Source organism: Chinchilla lanigera, unplaced genomic scaffold (assembly GCF_000276665.1).
Source record: "Chinchilla lanigera isolate Chin_1 unplaced genomic scaffold, ChiLan1.0 scaffold00002, whole genome shotgun sequence".
Taxonomy (NCBI): domain Eukaryota; kingdom Metazoa; phylum Chordata; class Mammalia; order Rodentia; family Chinchillidae; genus Chinchilla; species Chinchilla lanigera.
This window is the reverse complement of record NW_004955403.1, coordinates 26,076,722-26,092,946: the sequence shown is the minus strand read 5'-3', so window position 1 is coordinate 26,092,946 and position 16,225 is coordinate 26,076,722. Positions and strand designations below refer to the sequence as shown.

At 36.2% G+C, this 16,225-nt stretch overlaps 1 protein-coding gene across 2 annotated transcripts in view; it reads left to right on the top strand.

The window, feature by feature from the left end:
• Tenm3 (teneurin transmembrane protein 3) overlaps window positions 1-16,225 on the top strand; it is a 613,899-nt gene that overhangs the window by 441,871 nt on the left and 155,803 nt on the right. For both annotated transcript variants that reach the window (XM_013513154.1, XM_013513152.1), the window contains exon 5: window positions 7,609-7,847. In XM_013513154.1, the coding sequence (XP_013368608.1) occupies window positions 7,609-7,847 (239 nt within the window). The remainder of the gene's footprint in view (window positions 1-7,608; window positions 7,848-16,225) is intronic.

Here is a 16,225-nt window from a genome sequence, read left to right as displayed (position 1 = left end):
ATATATATACACACACCCAGATAGATGGATGGATAGATAGATAGATAGATAGATAGATGACAGACAGACATGCTCCATCTTCTCCGTGTGGAGTGCTTATACATCCTTCAAACTGTGTTTTTAACCGTCTCCAGTTTTGAGGGAATAGCCTTTTACTATGCTCTGCTGAGCCTCTTACTCAGTCTTCTTGTATAAACCTTTAAAAAGTGAGAAGGTTGATCAGGAGTCAACCATAGCTTACTCATCCAGTCCTACCTGTTTTCATACTGCTTATGATGTAGAATGGCTACATTCATCTTTAAGTAATTGACATTGTAAAAAAATATTTCATGACATGAGAAAATCCTATGAAATTAAAATGTCAATGTTCATTAAGTTTTATTGGAACACAGCACATTCAGTCATTTGTGTATTCAGTGGCTCAGACAGAAAATTCTAAAATACTCTCTGTACCTTTGCACAAAAAGTTTGCTGATGCCTCATCTAAATAACCATTCCTTCGTGGCCCCATACAGCCCATCTCCTCATTGAGAGTAATGTCAGTGTGTGGAATCTCCAGGACCCAATTTGTAAACCAGGAAATTCATTTTGTACGTGACTGGTTTTGATGATGTTACTGTGTGTGTGTGTGTGTGTGTGTGTGTGTGTGTGTGTGTGTGTATGGTGCTAGATATGGAACCTCGGACCATATGCATGCTAGGCAAGTACTCCACCTCTGAGGTGCATCCCCATCAGTGATGTTCCATTTTGAACTGAAATTTAAAGCCTTCAAATTATTTTTGATTTGTGGGAATGTAGATTTCAATATGTGAATTTGAACAGAATAATAAATAGCTAATGTTTATTGAGCATTTCTGGTGGATACTAATGTACACATTATATGTGTTAGTTCATTTAGTCCTCATAACAAGCCTCAAAGCAAGTGGGTATTGTTATCATGCCCACATCACAGCTGATAAAACTAAGGCATAAAAAACGTGATTTACTAAGCATCATCCAGCTAATGATAGGTGACATCAGAATTTGAAAACAGTCTAGTTCCACAGGTTACATTCTTACTCACCATGTTGAATATGATTGTTACAAGTGCTAAAATGGTCCCTCCAATACACCAGTTAATTCAGACTATAAACTTTTAAATTAGTTTGATAGACAAACGGATTCATGATATAGTTACTACAATGAGACACAGAAGCTGTAACTTGTTATTTGCATCTTGTCTAACTTTGTGGTTGACAAAGCATTTCTAAATTCATTAACTGGGGCAAACCACTTTCCAAGCTTTTCTTTCTCTCAATAAGTGCTTCCTACTCTTAAAAAATAAATAAATAAATTCAGCAACTGGTTTATCACCCTGTAAGATAAATAGATCATTAGCTCCATTTTACAGATGGGAAAAACAATGAAGGTTCGTAGATCCAGATTACAAGGAAATGAGAGAGCAGGAACTTAAGTACCCAAGTCTTGCGATTTCTTTGTTTGTTTGGTTTTTTTACCATACTGGGAATCGAACTCATGACCTTGTGCTTGCCAGGCAGGCACTGTGCCACTGAGCTACATGCCCAGCCCCAAGGTCTTTTTATTTTTATCCAGAATTCTTCACCTTATACCTGTGCTGGGCACAACTGAACAACTTGCACCATTTCTGTAAGCCACCTAGGCCATTATTCACTTAATTTCCTGGACACTCTGTGTGTCACTTATATACCTTTTAGCTTTTCCTAAACAATAATATTGGTTCAGTTCTTCTTTATTCATCAAAAGTTTATGTAGCACTTATTATATTCTAAACATTTTCTACGTTCTTTTGAAATAAATACCCTTAAAACAACTTGGAGGTAAATATGATTATGTTCCTCATTTTACAGATTAAGAAATCAAAATAAAGTGAATGGTTAAAGAATTGGTCCATGGACACATAAAGCAAAATTAAAACACTGACCATCTAGCTACCAGTTCTGTTACTAACCCCTTAAATAATTTCATATATTAAATTGTTCTCTAATACATAATAAAAAATGAGTATTGAAATGAAATAGATTTAGTTGTGTACCCTGTAACTGCATCTTGTGTAAAGGCCATACATGGGATATTCAGAGACATTTTTAACCTCTTGAATGCAAAGGAGAAAGTACAGCCCATCAACTTCACTGCACAGGTTAGAGAGGAATGTTATTACGAATGTTAGAACACAAACTGAATATACGATGTTACCAGCATAATGGTAAGTGTAAACTGAAAAGCATAGTGCTTTTTAAAATTTGGCAAGTTTCTTATTGTCAATAGGAATCTTACACTCAGTCATCTTCCCTAAATTTCTGCTTAAAATTTTTCAAAGTAAGAGTATACAACTTTTAGAGTGAGTGGGCTCCACTGTTGTATGATCGTTATTAGGGAATCTTTTGAGAGATGATCTAAAATCTGCTTCACTGACCTCTTCATTTATTCGGGTTTGGTTTTAGACGGTATTCAATGATTTTCTCCCTCTCAGCCACTAGCAGATTTACCTTCCTGATTGTGTTTGACATAAGCTAAAAATAAAATAGTCGACATCCCTTGAGAACTGACCAACTGCCCCTGGCAAGTGAGGAAGCAGGTAGGGTGAGAATGTTTCCTTGGACATCCATCTATGCTCATTATGGAGATTGGCCTGTAGTTTTTTTCTCTGGTTTGGTATCAGGGTAATACTTGCTTCCAGGAATGATTTTGGAAGTATTGCTTCTCTTTCAATTTCTTTTTTTTTTTTTTTTTTTTTTTTTTTTTTTTTTGGTTTTTCTCCGGTACCAGGAACCGAACTCACGACCTTGCGCTTGCCAGGCAGGCGCTTTTGCCGCTGAGCTAAATCCCCAGCCCTCTCTTTCAATTTCATTAAAGAGTTTGAGTATTAGTGGCATTAGATGTTCTCTAAGTTTCTTGCAGAATTAAGCAGTGAATCTGTTAGGGCCTGGACTTTTCTTCGTTGGTAGGTTTTTAATTACATTTTCAATTTTATTGACTGATTTCGAGTTACTTAGAATATTTATATGTTCTTGATTCAATTTTGATAATTCATGTGTGTCTAGTAATCTGTCCATTTGTTCTATGTTTTCCATTTTATTAAAGGCTTTTGAAGTAGATATTGATGATCTGGATTTCCACAGGGTCCACTGTAATTTCACACTTTTCATTCCTAATTGCTTGAATTCGGGTCTTTTCTTTCCTCTTTTTGATAAGGCTGACTAGGGCTTTATCAATTTTACTCAGTTTTTCAAAGAACCAACTCTTCGATTCATTGATTATATTGTTTTCTTAGTCTCAAGTGTATTGATTTCTGCTCTGATGTTTATCATTTCCTCTCTCATGTGAGCTTTGGGTATGATCTGTTCTTTCTTTTCTAGGAGTTCGAGGTTCAACATTAAATTTTCTATTGGAGCTCATTCTGTTTTCCTGATGTGAGAATTTACTGCTATAAATTTCTCTCATATGACTGCTTTCATTGCATCCAATAAGTTTCAAAATGTTATATCAGCATTTTCATTAAATTGTACATTCTATTTAATTTCTTCTTTAATTTCCTCTGTGACCCATTGGTTGTTCAGGAGGGTGTTGTTCAATTTCCATGTGTTTATGTAGTTTTGTGGTTTCTTTTTGCTATTGATTTCCAATTTCACTGTACTATGGTCAGGTAATATGCATGAGATAATTTCAATTCCTCTGCACTTACTTAAGCATGTTCTATGGAATAACATGTGGTCTCTTTTGGAGAACATCCCATGTGCAGCTGAGAAGAATGTATATTCTAATGTTGTGGGGTAGAACACTCTGTAGACATCTACTAAGTCCATTTATTCACAGGTTTGTTTTAATTCTGATATTTCTTTGTGGATTTTTTTGTCTAGTTGATCTATTTGTGATAGTATGGTATTAAGATCTCCCAGTACAATTGTATTAGTGCTTATTTGATTTTTCATGTCTGTTACTATTTGTTTTGTGTAATTGGGTGAACCTATGTTTGGTGCATATATATTTATGATTGCTATCGCATCTTCTTGGAGTAATCCCTTAACATAGTGACCTTCTTTGTCTCTTTTGATCAGTCTTGACTTGAAGTTTTCATTGTCTGCAAATAGAATAGCTACCCCTATTTTTTTCTGGGTTCTTATGGCATGGAGTATTGTTTTCTATCCTTTTACTTTAAGTCTATGAATTTCTTTTTGAGTTAAATGTGTTTCATCGCTTCTCAGCCTTTTGGCTAAGATCAAGTGAGTTAAATGTGTTTCTTGCATGCAGCATATTGTTGGATCTTGTTTCTTGATCCTTTCTGCCAGCCTGTTTCTTTTGATTGTTGAATTGAGACCATTTACATTGATGGTTATAACAGGTATGTATTCCCTATTTTTCTCATATTGTTTTCTTGTTCCTTGTCTTTCCCCTCTGTTTAATTGCTTACCCTACCTGGTGGTTTTTTTCTGTTGATGTTCTTGTGATTTTGCTTTTCAATTTCTCTTTCTAGTATATCCTTCAGAACATTCTGAAGAGTTGGTTTGGTGGTCATGAATTTCTTTGGTATTCTTTGTCATGGAAGTAACTTATTTCTCCACCAATTTTGAAAGATAGTTTTATGGGGTACATCAATCTAGTTTGGAGATTGTTTTCTTTTAGGGCTTGAAATACCACACTCCAAGATCTCCTTGATTTGAAGATTTGTGTTGAGAAGTCTGCTATGATCCTGATGGGCTTTCCTTTATAGATGATCTGTGTCTTTTCTCTAATGTGTTTTTGTCCTGAATTTCTGGAATCTTGATTATTATATGCCTTGGTGTAGAATTATTTTGGTCTTGGCTGTTTGAAGTTCTATATGCTTCATTTATTTGTATGTCAAATTCTTTATCCATGTTTGGGAAGTTTTCTGCCATTATTTCTGTAAAGAGATTTTTTTATGGCATTTGTGCTGTCTCCAGCTTTCTCATTGATTCCAATTTTATTTTGTTCTTCCTTGCTGCGTCTTACAGCTGTTGGATTGACTTTTCATAGTGACTTGCTATTTTAAAAATATCTTTCTTTTCATGGTTATTAGCTACAATCCTGTCTTCAAGATATGATATTCTAACCTTGTCTTTGTTTAATGTGTTGCTTATACATTTAGTAGAGGTTTTAATCTCTTGAATTTCTGTTTAGATGTGTTTCATGGATTCCATTTGTTTCCTGTGTTGGACATTGATGGTTTTTATCATTTTCTTAAGATCATCTTTTTTTTTAATCTGTGTCTACTCTAATATCTTTCATTATGATCATAATTTCTTTTTGTACATGAGAGATTACTTTTTCTATAGGATTTTCCATTTGTTTTTTCACTTCTGCTGCTATCATTTCAGAAAGTTCCTGCTTTGTTTTGTGTCTAGATGTCCTCCCAAAACCTCATGCAGTCATAGGGTGGGCTTTCTAGAGTTTATGATTGATTTATGGTCCAATGCTAGGATTACAGGTAGGAGTGCTACACTTACCCTGGGTTGGGGAGCCTGCATACAGTATAAGGGAGGGAAAGAGGCTACTTACTGCTGCTCCTCCCTTTTAGCTCTTGCTGCTTTTGTTGTTTTCTGCCACCATGAACTGTTGCCCTCTGCCATGTGCCACTCTGCCTTGGAGCCAGCTGAGTATAGACTGAAACCTCCACAAACTGTGAGCTAAATAAACCTTTCCTTCCTTAATTTTGGGCATCAAGTATTTTGTCTGAGCAATGAGAGAAAAGTAACAAAGACAGTTCCAGTACTTGACTTCTAGTTTCCTCTATCTCATTGTGCTTGGGCTTGTCCTAGGTGAGCTGAGAGTCTGAGGTTGCATTTTGCTTCTGTGTCTTGTCATTCTCTGTTTTCTAAGTTTTCTTTTATTTTGTTTCCTTTGTTGCTCTTGCCAATTTCTTATGGTAGATAGCTTTATTACTAGTGTTGAGGCCTCCCTAGGAGATGTCTATTCTTTAGAATGTCTTCTAGATACAGGTGGTTCTTTATGTATATGTGAAGAACCTACCTTCCCTATTTGTTGAGAATTAAAGTTGCTATTTGGTTCAGCATCTAGTCCTTTGGTACTGAACTATGGTGATGATTATGACCCATACAATCAGTGTAAGGGAGAAAAACTGATTGTAATATGTATGACATCCTGACTAACGCAGTGCAGCAAACAACAGCAATAGCATTAAGTACTGCTGAGCTACTGACAAACTGTGGTAACTATTAACCCGCTACCTTTGACTATAGGATCAAATTCTATAGTTATGTAACAAAATCCAACATATACCAGCAATTAGTCATAGTGATTTTCCCCTGAGTGGAGTGATTTTACCCTGTTGTGGGAGTGAGGGTGGTGTCAAAGGAGAAGGGGATAAGATAGAGAGATTATGGAGGTCAAATATAGTAGAAGCAAGGCTGGATGGCAAAGGAGGAGCACCCAAGTTTTGGGAAGTTGGAGGACACAGGAGAGAAAGGATGAAAGAAAAACTGTAGGAGTTTTGAAGTAAATCAGGAATAAAGGATACAGTGTTTACTTGAAGATAGCATAACTTGAAGAGGTAGTTGAAGAAAGAGAAAAAATACAAGTAAGAGAAAACAAAAAAGATAGTAAGTCTAACTAATGAGGAAAAGAGAGAGAAGAAAACAACAACAAAAATGTTGAAAACCCAACCAAAATAAAGATAACCACAAAAAAACTAAACAAAACACCTCAGGACTAGGATTTTACCTCAGTGGTAAGTTTACCTCAGTGTCAGGTGCTTGCCAGCACCTGCCTCACAAGCATGAATTCTTGAGTTCAATTCCTGGTACCCCCATGCCAAAAAAAGCAAAACAGAACACCTCAACCAGACAAAAAAAGGGTAACCAGTCAGACAAAAAGAAATAAAAGTAGCAAAGTTCCTCTGGTGTTCACAGGTCTGTGGTAGTGTCCACATCAGTTCCCAGAACTGTGCTGTGTACTCCAGCCAGGTTTGCTATAGAGTTTGTGCTGGGTACTGAGCTGATCATGGCCTCTGGATGTGGCCTCTGGATTTTGGACTTTTCTGGGTCATTTGATCCCACCTGCAGCACGCAGCCCATGCTGGGCTGGCTGACTTGTTCCAGTTCCCCCTCCATGGACATCCAGAAAGTAAATCTACATGCAGAACATTAGCATAGTCTTTAATACATGTGCTTACATGAGTACTTACTCACATATAGTACAAGTACATGTGTAACTATAAGGTAACAAAACTCTTATGTGAGCTATGAAGATACACTTAATGCGGTTAGTTCATCAAGAGATGTTCCAAATGGTTTTGCTCAATAAAGTACAAGTACATGATTAGAATAACTTCATAGTCTCTGAAGATGTCTACTTGAAGGCACACTGATCATTTGTATTTACAACCCTATAACATACTCTAAATATAAGCCTCTTTAATTAGAGTCATTTTTATGACTTTTTTTTTATTAAAGCACTTGTTTTTATTGTTTTAAGTTGTACAAGGTCAATGGAGAAGAGAGAGTATGTAGGAGAGAGACACCAGAGAGCTGGTGCGTAGCTGTGTCTGTCAAGCTTAACATATTCCTGTCATGCCATACCCATATCTTATAATGATATTCTCCTTTTTCACAGGCATTTCCTATTCAAAACAGGAACAGGGACAACGCCACTGTTCAGTACTGCAACCCCAGGATACACAATGGCATCTGGCTCTGTTTATTCACCGCCTACTCGGCCATTGCCTAGAAACACCCTATCAAGAAGTGCTTTTAAATTCAAGAAGTCTTCGAAGTACTGTAGCTGGAAATGTACTGCACTGTGTGCTGTAGGGGTCTCGGTGCTCCTGGCAATACTCCTGTCGTATTTTATAGGTAAGAACAAGATTTTAGAATTACTTTACCTGTCAACTGGGACACTATACTATTGTTAGGTTTATTTATTTTTTGATCAAGGAGTATAACAGGAAATGTATTTTGTGAGGGATGGGTTGGTAATAATATGTGCTAAATCACAGAATATTTTAAGTAATTTTCAACAAATGTAGACCAGGAGAAAAGCTGAGTTGTGTAGGTAATTCATTTTCATAAAGAGCAATTTATATTATTGGACACAAACGACAAAATACATTTGTTACTGACATTCCTTGTGAAATATGGACAGCACTATTACATTTTTTGCACACAAAATGATTCATGCATTTGCAAGAATGACCACTATACATGAATCTCCTTCAATTCTTGCTCAATAGGGAGCTCTCCACTACTTGTGATATTACAGGTCTTTCAGCTAACTCAGCTATCTAAATGTAAAACTCATCACTCAGGACCATCATCTTGCACTCAGGAACATTCTCCAGAGACCGGGGCATCCATAAAACAATGAATGGGTTACATAGGCCCTCTATGTGATTTTTCATCTTTTCCCGTGTCGTATTGATCATGCTTTTCATTTAAAAGTAAGCCAAATGATGGAAACTACTAATAGCAACTGTAAATATTCCTTTCATTTAACTGTTTTGTAATACATTTGAGCAAACTACTGGAAATTGCTTTTAAAAAACCAGAAATGACCACATCTTATTTTGATCTGCTTCTAAACCCAGAGAAAGGCCTACCGCATTGAAATGCTAATGGTGTCCACCGAGATAAATCATGGGCTGTGTGGTTTATCCACCAAGAACAACAGCCAGTGATGCATTCGCAAGTTTACAAAGCAATTTGTGCTGCCCCATGAAACTCTACAACTGAATAAGAGTATTACTGAGCTGTATATAGAATAGTATGATGCTTTTCGCAGTGAACCAGAATCTACCAATCGCTGCAATACTCCTTAGATATAAATTATGTACTTTGGAAAAGTGAAATAACCATTTTGAGTCACTGTGGTTAATGGAAAAACAGAATTGCAGAGCATGAAAGAACTTTGGAGATAATTGAGTCAGGGATGCAGCTATCTGGCATGCTATGTACCATTATTTCCAATTCTTTGACCATGGAAGAGAGAGCTCTTTCCCGCTGAACCTGGAGACGTCCTCATTATCTTCATCACAGTGCTCCATGCAGCGCCGCAAACAGCTGCCACCCATTGGTCAGAGAGGAAAGCAACATGAAATGCTTTTGTCATTTTCTAAAATCTCAGTTAACTTCTTCCCCATAAAATGGTTGAATCGGATACCAAAGTGGTGTTGTTTGCCCAAGATCACATCCTAGTAAAACAATACTATTCTGCTTTGTTCGTTTGTTTGTTTGTTTGTTTGAGACAGGGTCTCCCTATGTAGTTCAGGCTGGCCTAGAACTCGCTTATATAGCTCAGGCTGGCTTCAAACTCACAGTGATCCTCCTGCTTCAGCCTCCCAATGCTGGGATTACAGGCAAACACCACCACACCTGGAAATACTATGCTATTTCATGACACTTACAACTCTGAAGGTAAATGAAGAAGTTCACAGCAAACATCACTTTATAGATGAATTTTTAGTATTCATTCAATTAGAAAATATGCCGGCCACTAAGAGAAGTTATTCTAGATAGCTATATAAATTATTTGTACCTGTAGAATTGCTGCTAAACAATTTTAAAAGATGCTGAAATGTACGTGTAAAAAACGAGATGCAATAAATCACCCATAAGTGTTTATAGGGGCGTCCTTTTCCTTTTTTTTAACATAATGCATACTACATAGATAAATATCTTAGAGGGCTGGGATTCAGCATCAGGCTCACTGCTCCCGTATCTTTCCTGATAGGTATCTGTGCCTTTAGAATTGTTAAATATTTTGATTGTCAGTGTAATACCATTTAATTTTATTTTTGTGGTGCAACTAGCAGGAAAAGCAGCATTTTAATGTGAGATTAGATCACTACTACTTTTGAGACTTATACTCTTTTCAGGGACTTATTAGCGAATATGACTGGAATTCTTCTCAATAAAAACTCAAAATTTTTCTTTTTGTAAAAATTGTTTACTTCTATTGTCTCAGGTAGCCTCCCATCTTATTCCTGTTAGTACCCCTATTGTGAATTTTTCCCTTCACTTTTTATCCACATGAAAACATACAAATTATACAGATAACATATTATCTTTTTTTAGTTCACTACATATTTATTGAACATTTATTTTGCCCCAGTTACTGTTTTAGGAATTAAACAGATATTATCCCAGTGTTATCTGGCAAAATTACTTTAATTGCACAACAAACTTCATAATTTTCTTGCTTTAATTAAGCACAGGTATGATTCAATTTTCATTCGTCTTCCTGCATTTAAATGATTTGTGCACTAACACAGTGATATATTTTTACTCAGCAAAAAAATTGTATTTTTTCATCATTTGGTATGATGAATCTTTTTCCTTTAAAGACACTGCCTTTGTCCTTGAAAGAAGTATGGCACTTCTCTCAGGGAAGGTTATCCTAGCCTATTACGTGTGCGTGTGAAGCTAAGAGGGAAAAAAGGAACACTTGTCTGTCCAGCAAGATCAGTCTGCTAAATCCCAGAACCCACAGGGAGACCAATGTTGACATCAGATGGACTTCATCACCTCTAATGGAGGCGCAGACATCTTGCAGCTTCGTTTGCCATTCGCTTACAGGTTCCTTCCTCTCGTATTGACAGTTAGTGTAAAGCAGAAGAAATAAGTTTTTTAAGTAAAAAAATAAGTTTGAAGAAGTATTTCTATCCTAGAATTTTCTTTCTTACCTTGCAATAAGATAATGAGAACTGAAGACCGTATTGCTATAATGTGTCTTGTCTCAGAGGTGAAGTTAGAATGGAAAAGTTAACTAGTTTCTGAAAGAAAGGAAGAGAAACAGGCCAGTGAGGTAGACAGGCTTCCTGGTTTGTTTACTTGGTTTTTTTTATCCCTATCAAAATTTCAGAGACTGGAGAAAGGCCTAAAAAATAAAAATTCATTATAATTCCACTGTTTATAGGACACCAATGGTAACTTTTTGGTAGATACCTTTCCAGATGTTTTAAAATGCCTGTATACAATTAGAGGTCCATTTATTTTTCCTTCGGTTTTTTTGAGACAGGGTCTCATTATGTAGTTCAGGCTGTTCTTAAACTCACTATGTACCACAGGCAGGCCTCGCACAACAGTGATCCTCCTGTCTCAGCTTCCTGAATGTTGGGATTATACACATGCTCCACTGTACCTGGCAGAGGTCCATATTTTTAAAAGCCTTTCTCACTTATCATTAATCTATATCCTCTATATGCAGTAATCTTATTCAGTGGCTATTTTTTAGTTAACTACTCCCTCAAAGTGCAGTGACTTTCTTTTATGCATGTGACTGTGTAGGTATTTGTGTGTGCATGTGTGCTCATTTGATCAATTTTTTTTAAGTATAGATTCTTTGAAAGAAATTTGCTGTGCCCAAAGGTACACAGGCTTCAAACTTTCCAAACCATGGCACCATTTTTCCCAGTTTATGTAAGCACCAATTCCAGTTATCATCTGTATTTATGTATTATGTTATCAATATTTTTTAACTTTTTTCAGTCTATTGGGTTAAAACATTTTATTATTATTTTGATTTGTTACTAGGAGTGCTATCTTTTCATGTATTTATTGGCTAGTTCTATTAATTTTTGTGTGTGTGGGTAGTCTACTCTTCTGTCTTCATTATTAATTATGGCTTTTCTCCATTCTTTCTGATTTGCAAAAGTGTTTATTGAGGATATGAGTCCTTTATCGTATATATGTTTTTCCAGTACACATTAATTTTGGTCATATTTGTTTTTACTATACTCCCTGTGGGGAGATTTTGTTTGTTTGGTTTGTTGATTGGTGGGGTTCTTTTGTTTGTTTGTTTGTTTGTTTGTTTGTTTGTTGAGACAGGGTCTCCTTGAGTCACAAAGTGGCCCAATCTGTTCTCAAACTTGAGATCATCCTACCTCAGCCTCCTATAGGGCTGGTATTACAGACTTGTGCCACCACGCCTGTCCAGAAGTTGTTAAGTAGTCAGATTGAGTAATTTTTTCCTATGTATTTCTGGCTTTCACATCTCCAAAATCCTTATTTAATCTAAATAATATTTTAAAATGCACTTAAATGTATTCTGTTATTCACATAATTTTTCAGGAACTTAGTGGTTTTTTGTTTTGTTTTAGCTTTTGACTCTGGGAATAGATTCAAGGATCTCATACATACAAAGCTCCTAAGCCCCAAATAGTTATATTTTTGTTTTTCTACTGGATTAGCAGACCCACTGAGCTATATTCCCAACCTTATCTGATTTTTCATTTTATTTTGAGACAGAGTCTTACTAAATTGCTCAGACTGGCTCAAACTTGGAATCCTCATGCCTCATTCTTCCAAGTAGCTGGGGTTACAGGCATGTACCACTGTGACTGGCCCTCAGTGTTTGGGTGGTTTGGTTTGGTTTGCTTGAGTACTGGAAACTGAACTCAGAACCTTTAGACTGAGCTCCATTCTCAGAACCTTTGTGTCACTATTTGTTTTGTTTGGGGGCTTTGAGTTTCCTTTGATTTGGAGCGAGTCTTGCTGTGTTGCCCTGGATGGGCTCAAACTTGTAATTCTTGTGACTCAGCCTCCCAGAATGGTGGGATTGTAGAATTGTGCCACCACCCCCAGCTTCAATGACAATTTTCATGTTAACATTCTCCTGGAATAGATACTAGCTGTCCAAATGAGCTCTTCTAAAAGCTTATGGTAAATGATAAAAACATGAGTAAACATGCACTTTCAAGAGTCCATGCTTTCATAGTAGCATGATGAGCAAAAAGTGAAAAACAAAATAAGGAAAACGCCTATTTTGGGCTGAAAATATTAGGAAAGCCTTAATCTAGCACGTGGTACTTGATCCGTAGTTTAAAAGATGAAAGGGAAGCCTTTGCTTGACACCAAAAGGGTTAGTGAGAGATTTCCAAAAGGGTTAGTGAGAGGAGAGGCACCTAGAAACATCGAGGAAGGAATGTGAAACATCTAAACTGGAGCTTACGGAGCGCCCGCTGTGCCAGGCACTGTGTTTCAAACATGGATGTGTTATTTCATCTCATTTTCACAACCCAATGAGTTCTCTGTATTTAACAACTAGTAAATCCATTCCTTAAAGAATCACCGTGACTAGTCACACAGCTAGGAAATAAAGGAGACCAGAACTGTAAATTATGAAGTGAGATGAAAAAATATGGTGACTGTTTAAGTTTTCAAATTTTTCTTACAGTAAAAATACATTGCCGTTAATCCCCCTCAAAATATTCCTCTCACTTCAAATATGCATAAGCCATCATTCCAGCCGTTTTCTGAAGTTCTGGAAGTCTTCTTTCATGAATGTGTTTAGTTGAGCAGTCGTGGCTACCTTGATGTCATGAATTGATTCAAATGTTTTAAAGTCATGTGGACTTCGGAGAAGAGCGAGAAGTTGGTTGCTGCCAAATGTAGTGAATAAGGTGGATGAGGACCCGCTGTAATGTTTTTGCAAACCAGTCTTTCCTTTGGATGGCACTCGGCAGCAGCATTCACCATATTTTTTAACATAGCTCACAAAGACACCCAAAAAAGATTTCTAGAACTGCTCCAGAAAGTGGCAAGAATGATAGGATAGTGTGTTTGAAGGAGGGGAAGGATTTTGGGGGGCCTTAATGGGAATGTGTTTTTCATTGTAATAACTTTTTTTCATTGTAATTAAATTTTAATGTGAACATTCACCATGTATTTTGATCACCCTTTGTATCAAGGACCCCATCAAACTATCCTACCTCAAGTAAGACTTTTAAAGAACTGAAAACAGAGAAGAAAGTGTGGTAATCTTAACATTGGAGTGGAAAAGCATCTCATTTATAAGACCACTTTAGCGGCATGTTATATCAGAGGTTTGATGAAGAGGAGTCTAGCCTTGTGCTTTCCCACTTGAATGTGCCTGGGAGCCCTGTGTGAATCTTGGTAAAGTGCAGATTCCCATTCAGCAGATCTGAAGTGAGAATTGGATTCTGTATTAGCAACAGGCCCCAGATGCCACTGTTACGGTCTCTTGAACACACTTTGCGCACTTTGAGTAGCAGGGGTCTTGACTAGCACTGTCAAGTGTTCCATTTGATAATGAAAGTGCTCTGTTTCCATGCTGTCCAGTTCCCCAGCCACTAGGCACATGAGGCTATTGAACACCAGTCTGGTAGAAAACTCTCTTACACTGGAGGTCATGAGGCCCTGGTGGGACAGAGGAGTGAGCTGAATTAAGAAATCTTAGCATGTATGTACTAGCTGTGCCAAGATTTTGCATATTCTAATTTTTTAGAAAATAAAAAGGGGGAAGGCAGACTTCTTTTCAGCAGTCACAGAGTGATTTTCTTTAGACTACTAAACTCCTTTTAAAATTCTGCTCTGGTGCATTAACCTTTAGTTGCCGTGCCTTTACACAATGAAAATTCCACTAATTTAAAGCTAAATGTGAAATACAATGATAATAGCAATGTGGGCCTATCTATATCGATATATATATATATATATATATATATATATATATATATAGGTTGGAGTTAGAAGGAAAAATGTGCTAGCCCTTAATGCTTCATGAAGACTTAACTATGTAAACATACATGGCCAAATAAAATGTGTTGTGCCCTTTTTTTAGACATGTCTTCATAATAAAAGTGATGTTTTATTAGATTATAGAACACTGCCAAGCAATGAATTACATACCAGTTTTTACTACAGTGCCCCTTACTCTTAGATGCATTAATTTCATAAAATGCATCTGAGATGGAATATAGCATTTTAATACCAATGTGGTTTTATCACAGTGTAGAAAAATGTGTTTCCTATATTTTAGAGTATGGAAAACTGTAAAGCTAAAATTTTGGAATCAATACACTGATATTTTATCTATGTAGATGTGAAATTCAGTCAAGTGTGATATGTAGTTAAGTGTGATTCAACGGTGAATCAAAGTTCAAAATGAAACAGTTTACCTCTAGGAGAGGAGGAACATAGTAATTTGGTGAAGCATAGTAATGTAGCGCTGAATCTGTGAATCCAAAATGGAGCAAATTTATTGAAAACCCAATTTCAGATAGCTGCATTTTTTCTTATTAAGAACAGTACTTTATAGGAGTGAAATTCTGCCTTCATGTGTGTGTATATTCCTTTAGCATCCACTGAAATTTTGGCTATCTTCACTTGTTTGTCCTGTCTTGACTTCCAGTGTGAACTCTATTTGCAGAAAATTACTTTTTTCTAAGTCTCATGTTATATATAACATACACATATAAGAGACTTAGAAAGATAGAAGTCACTTAAAATTCAGCTCATTCTACAGTCAGCTCTGTATAAATCAGTGACTTCTGAATTGAACCTAAAGGGGGAAAAAGCTACAGACAGTATTTGTATTCAATTTTTGACACTATAAATTTTGGTTGCTTTTTTTTAGCATAGGACAAACATATTTATTTTGAGTATATTATTACATATCAAAAATCACCATGAAGTTCAATAAATTATACAAGTACATAAAGTGAGAAAGCTATACTCCTCTCCTCAAAATAATTATTTTGCTGTTGATATGAGGTCAGAGAAAGAAAATGATATATGAAACGCTGTGCATTTAAACAAACTGTTTTTATATCTAAATATGCAAATCTCTGTGACCTGAAAAACGGTAATAATAAGAGACACCTTTAAAGTCAGCTCAGTTTCATTGTGTGCCAAACATATATATTTTGTCTGTGAAATACAGTGATATTTTCTCTCTCTTAAGCTATCATTTTTGTGGAATGTAGCACTATGTCCTAACTCACGACAAATGGAAAGCATTTATTTGCCATTGCAGTTCTACGTTATATAAATATTTAATTGCAGTTACATATGTAGTTGCTTTTACATTAGCGGAACTGTGTTCTGATAAAAGTATTACATACAGAATAATGAAATGAAAAGTTAAAAAAAACTTGCTAGATTGTTGGGGATTTTGAATGAATTTAGTGTAACTCTAAGTTCCACTAATTCCACATGCAGTCTCAGAATATAACAGATCAAATAAATTTCTGTTGTTTTTTTAAATGTTTATTGCATCTTCAAATGTCTATAGATTGCTCACCTTGTCTTTTACCTTAAAAATAAGATTTCACCTAGGTTTTTTTTTAATTGCCATAAGACAACCAACCAACCCCTATCAGAAAATGAAGTGCCATCCATCCATCCATCCATCCACCTATCCATCACTCATTTAGCACTTACATTTATTGTGACTACTGAGGGTCAGACACTGTGATAGAGACAGAAGTGGACAA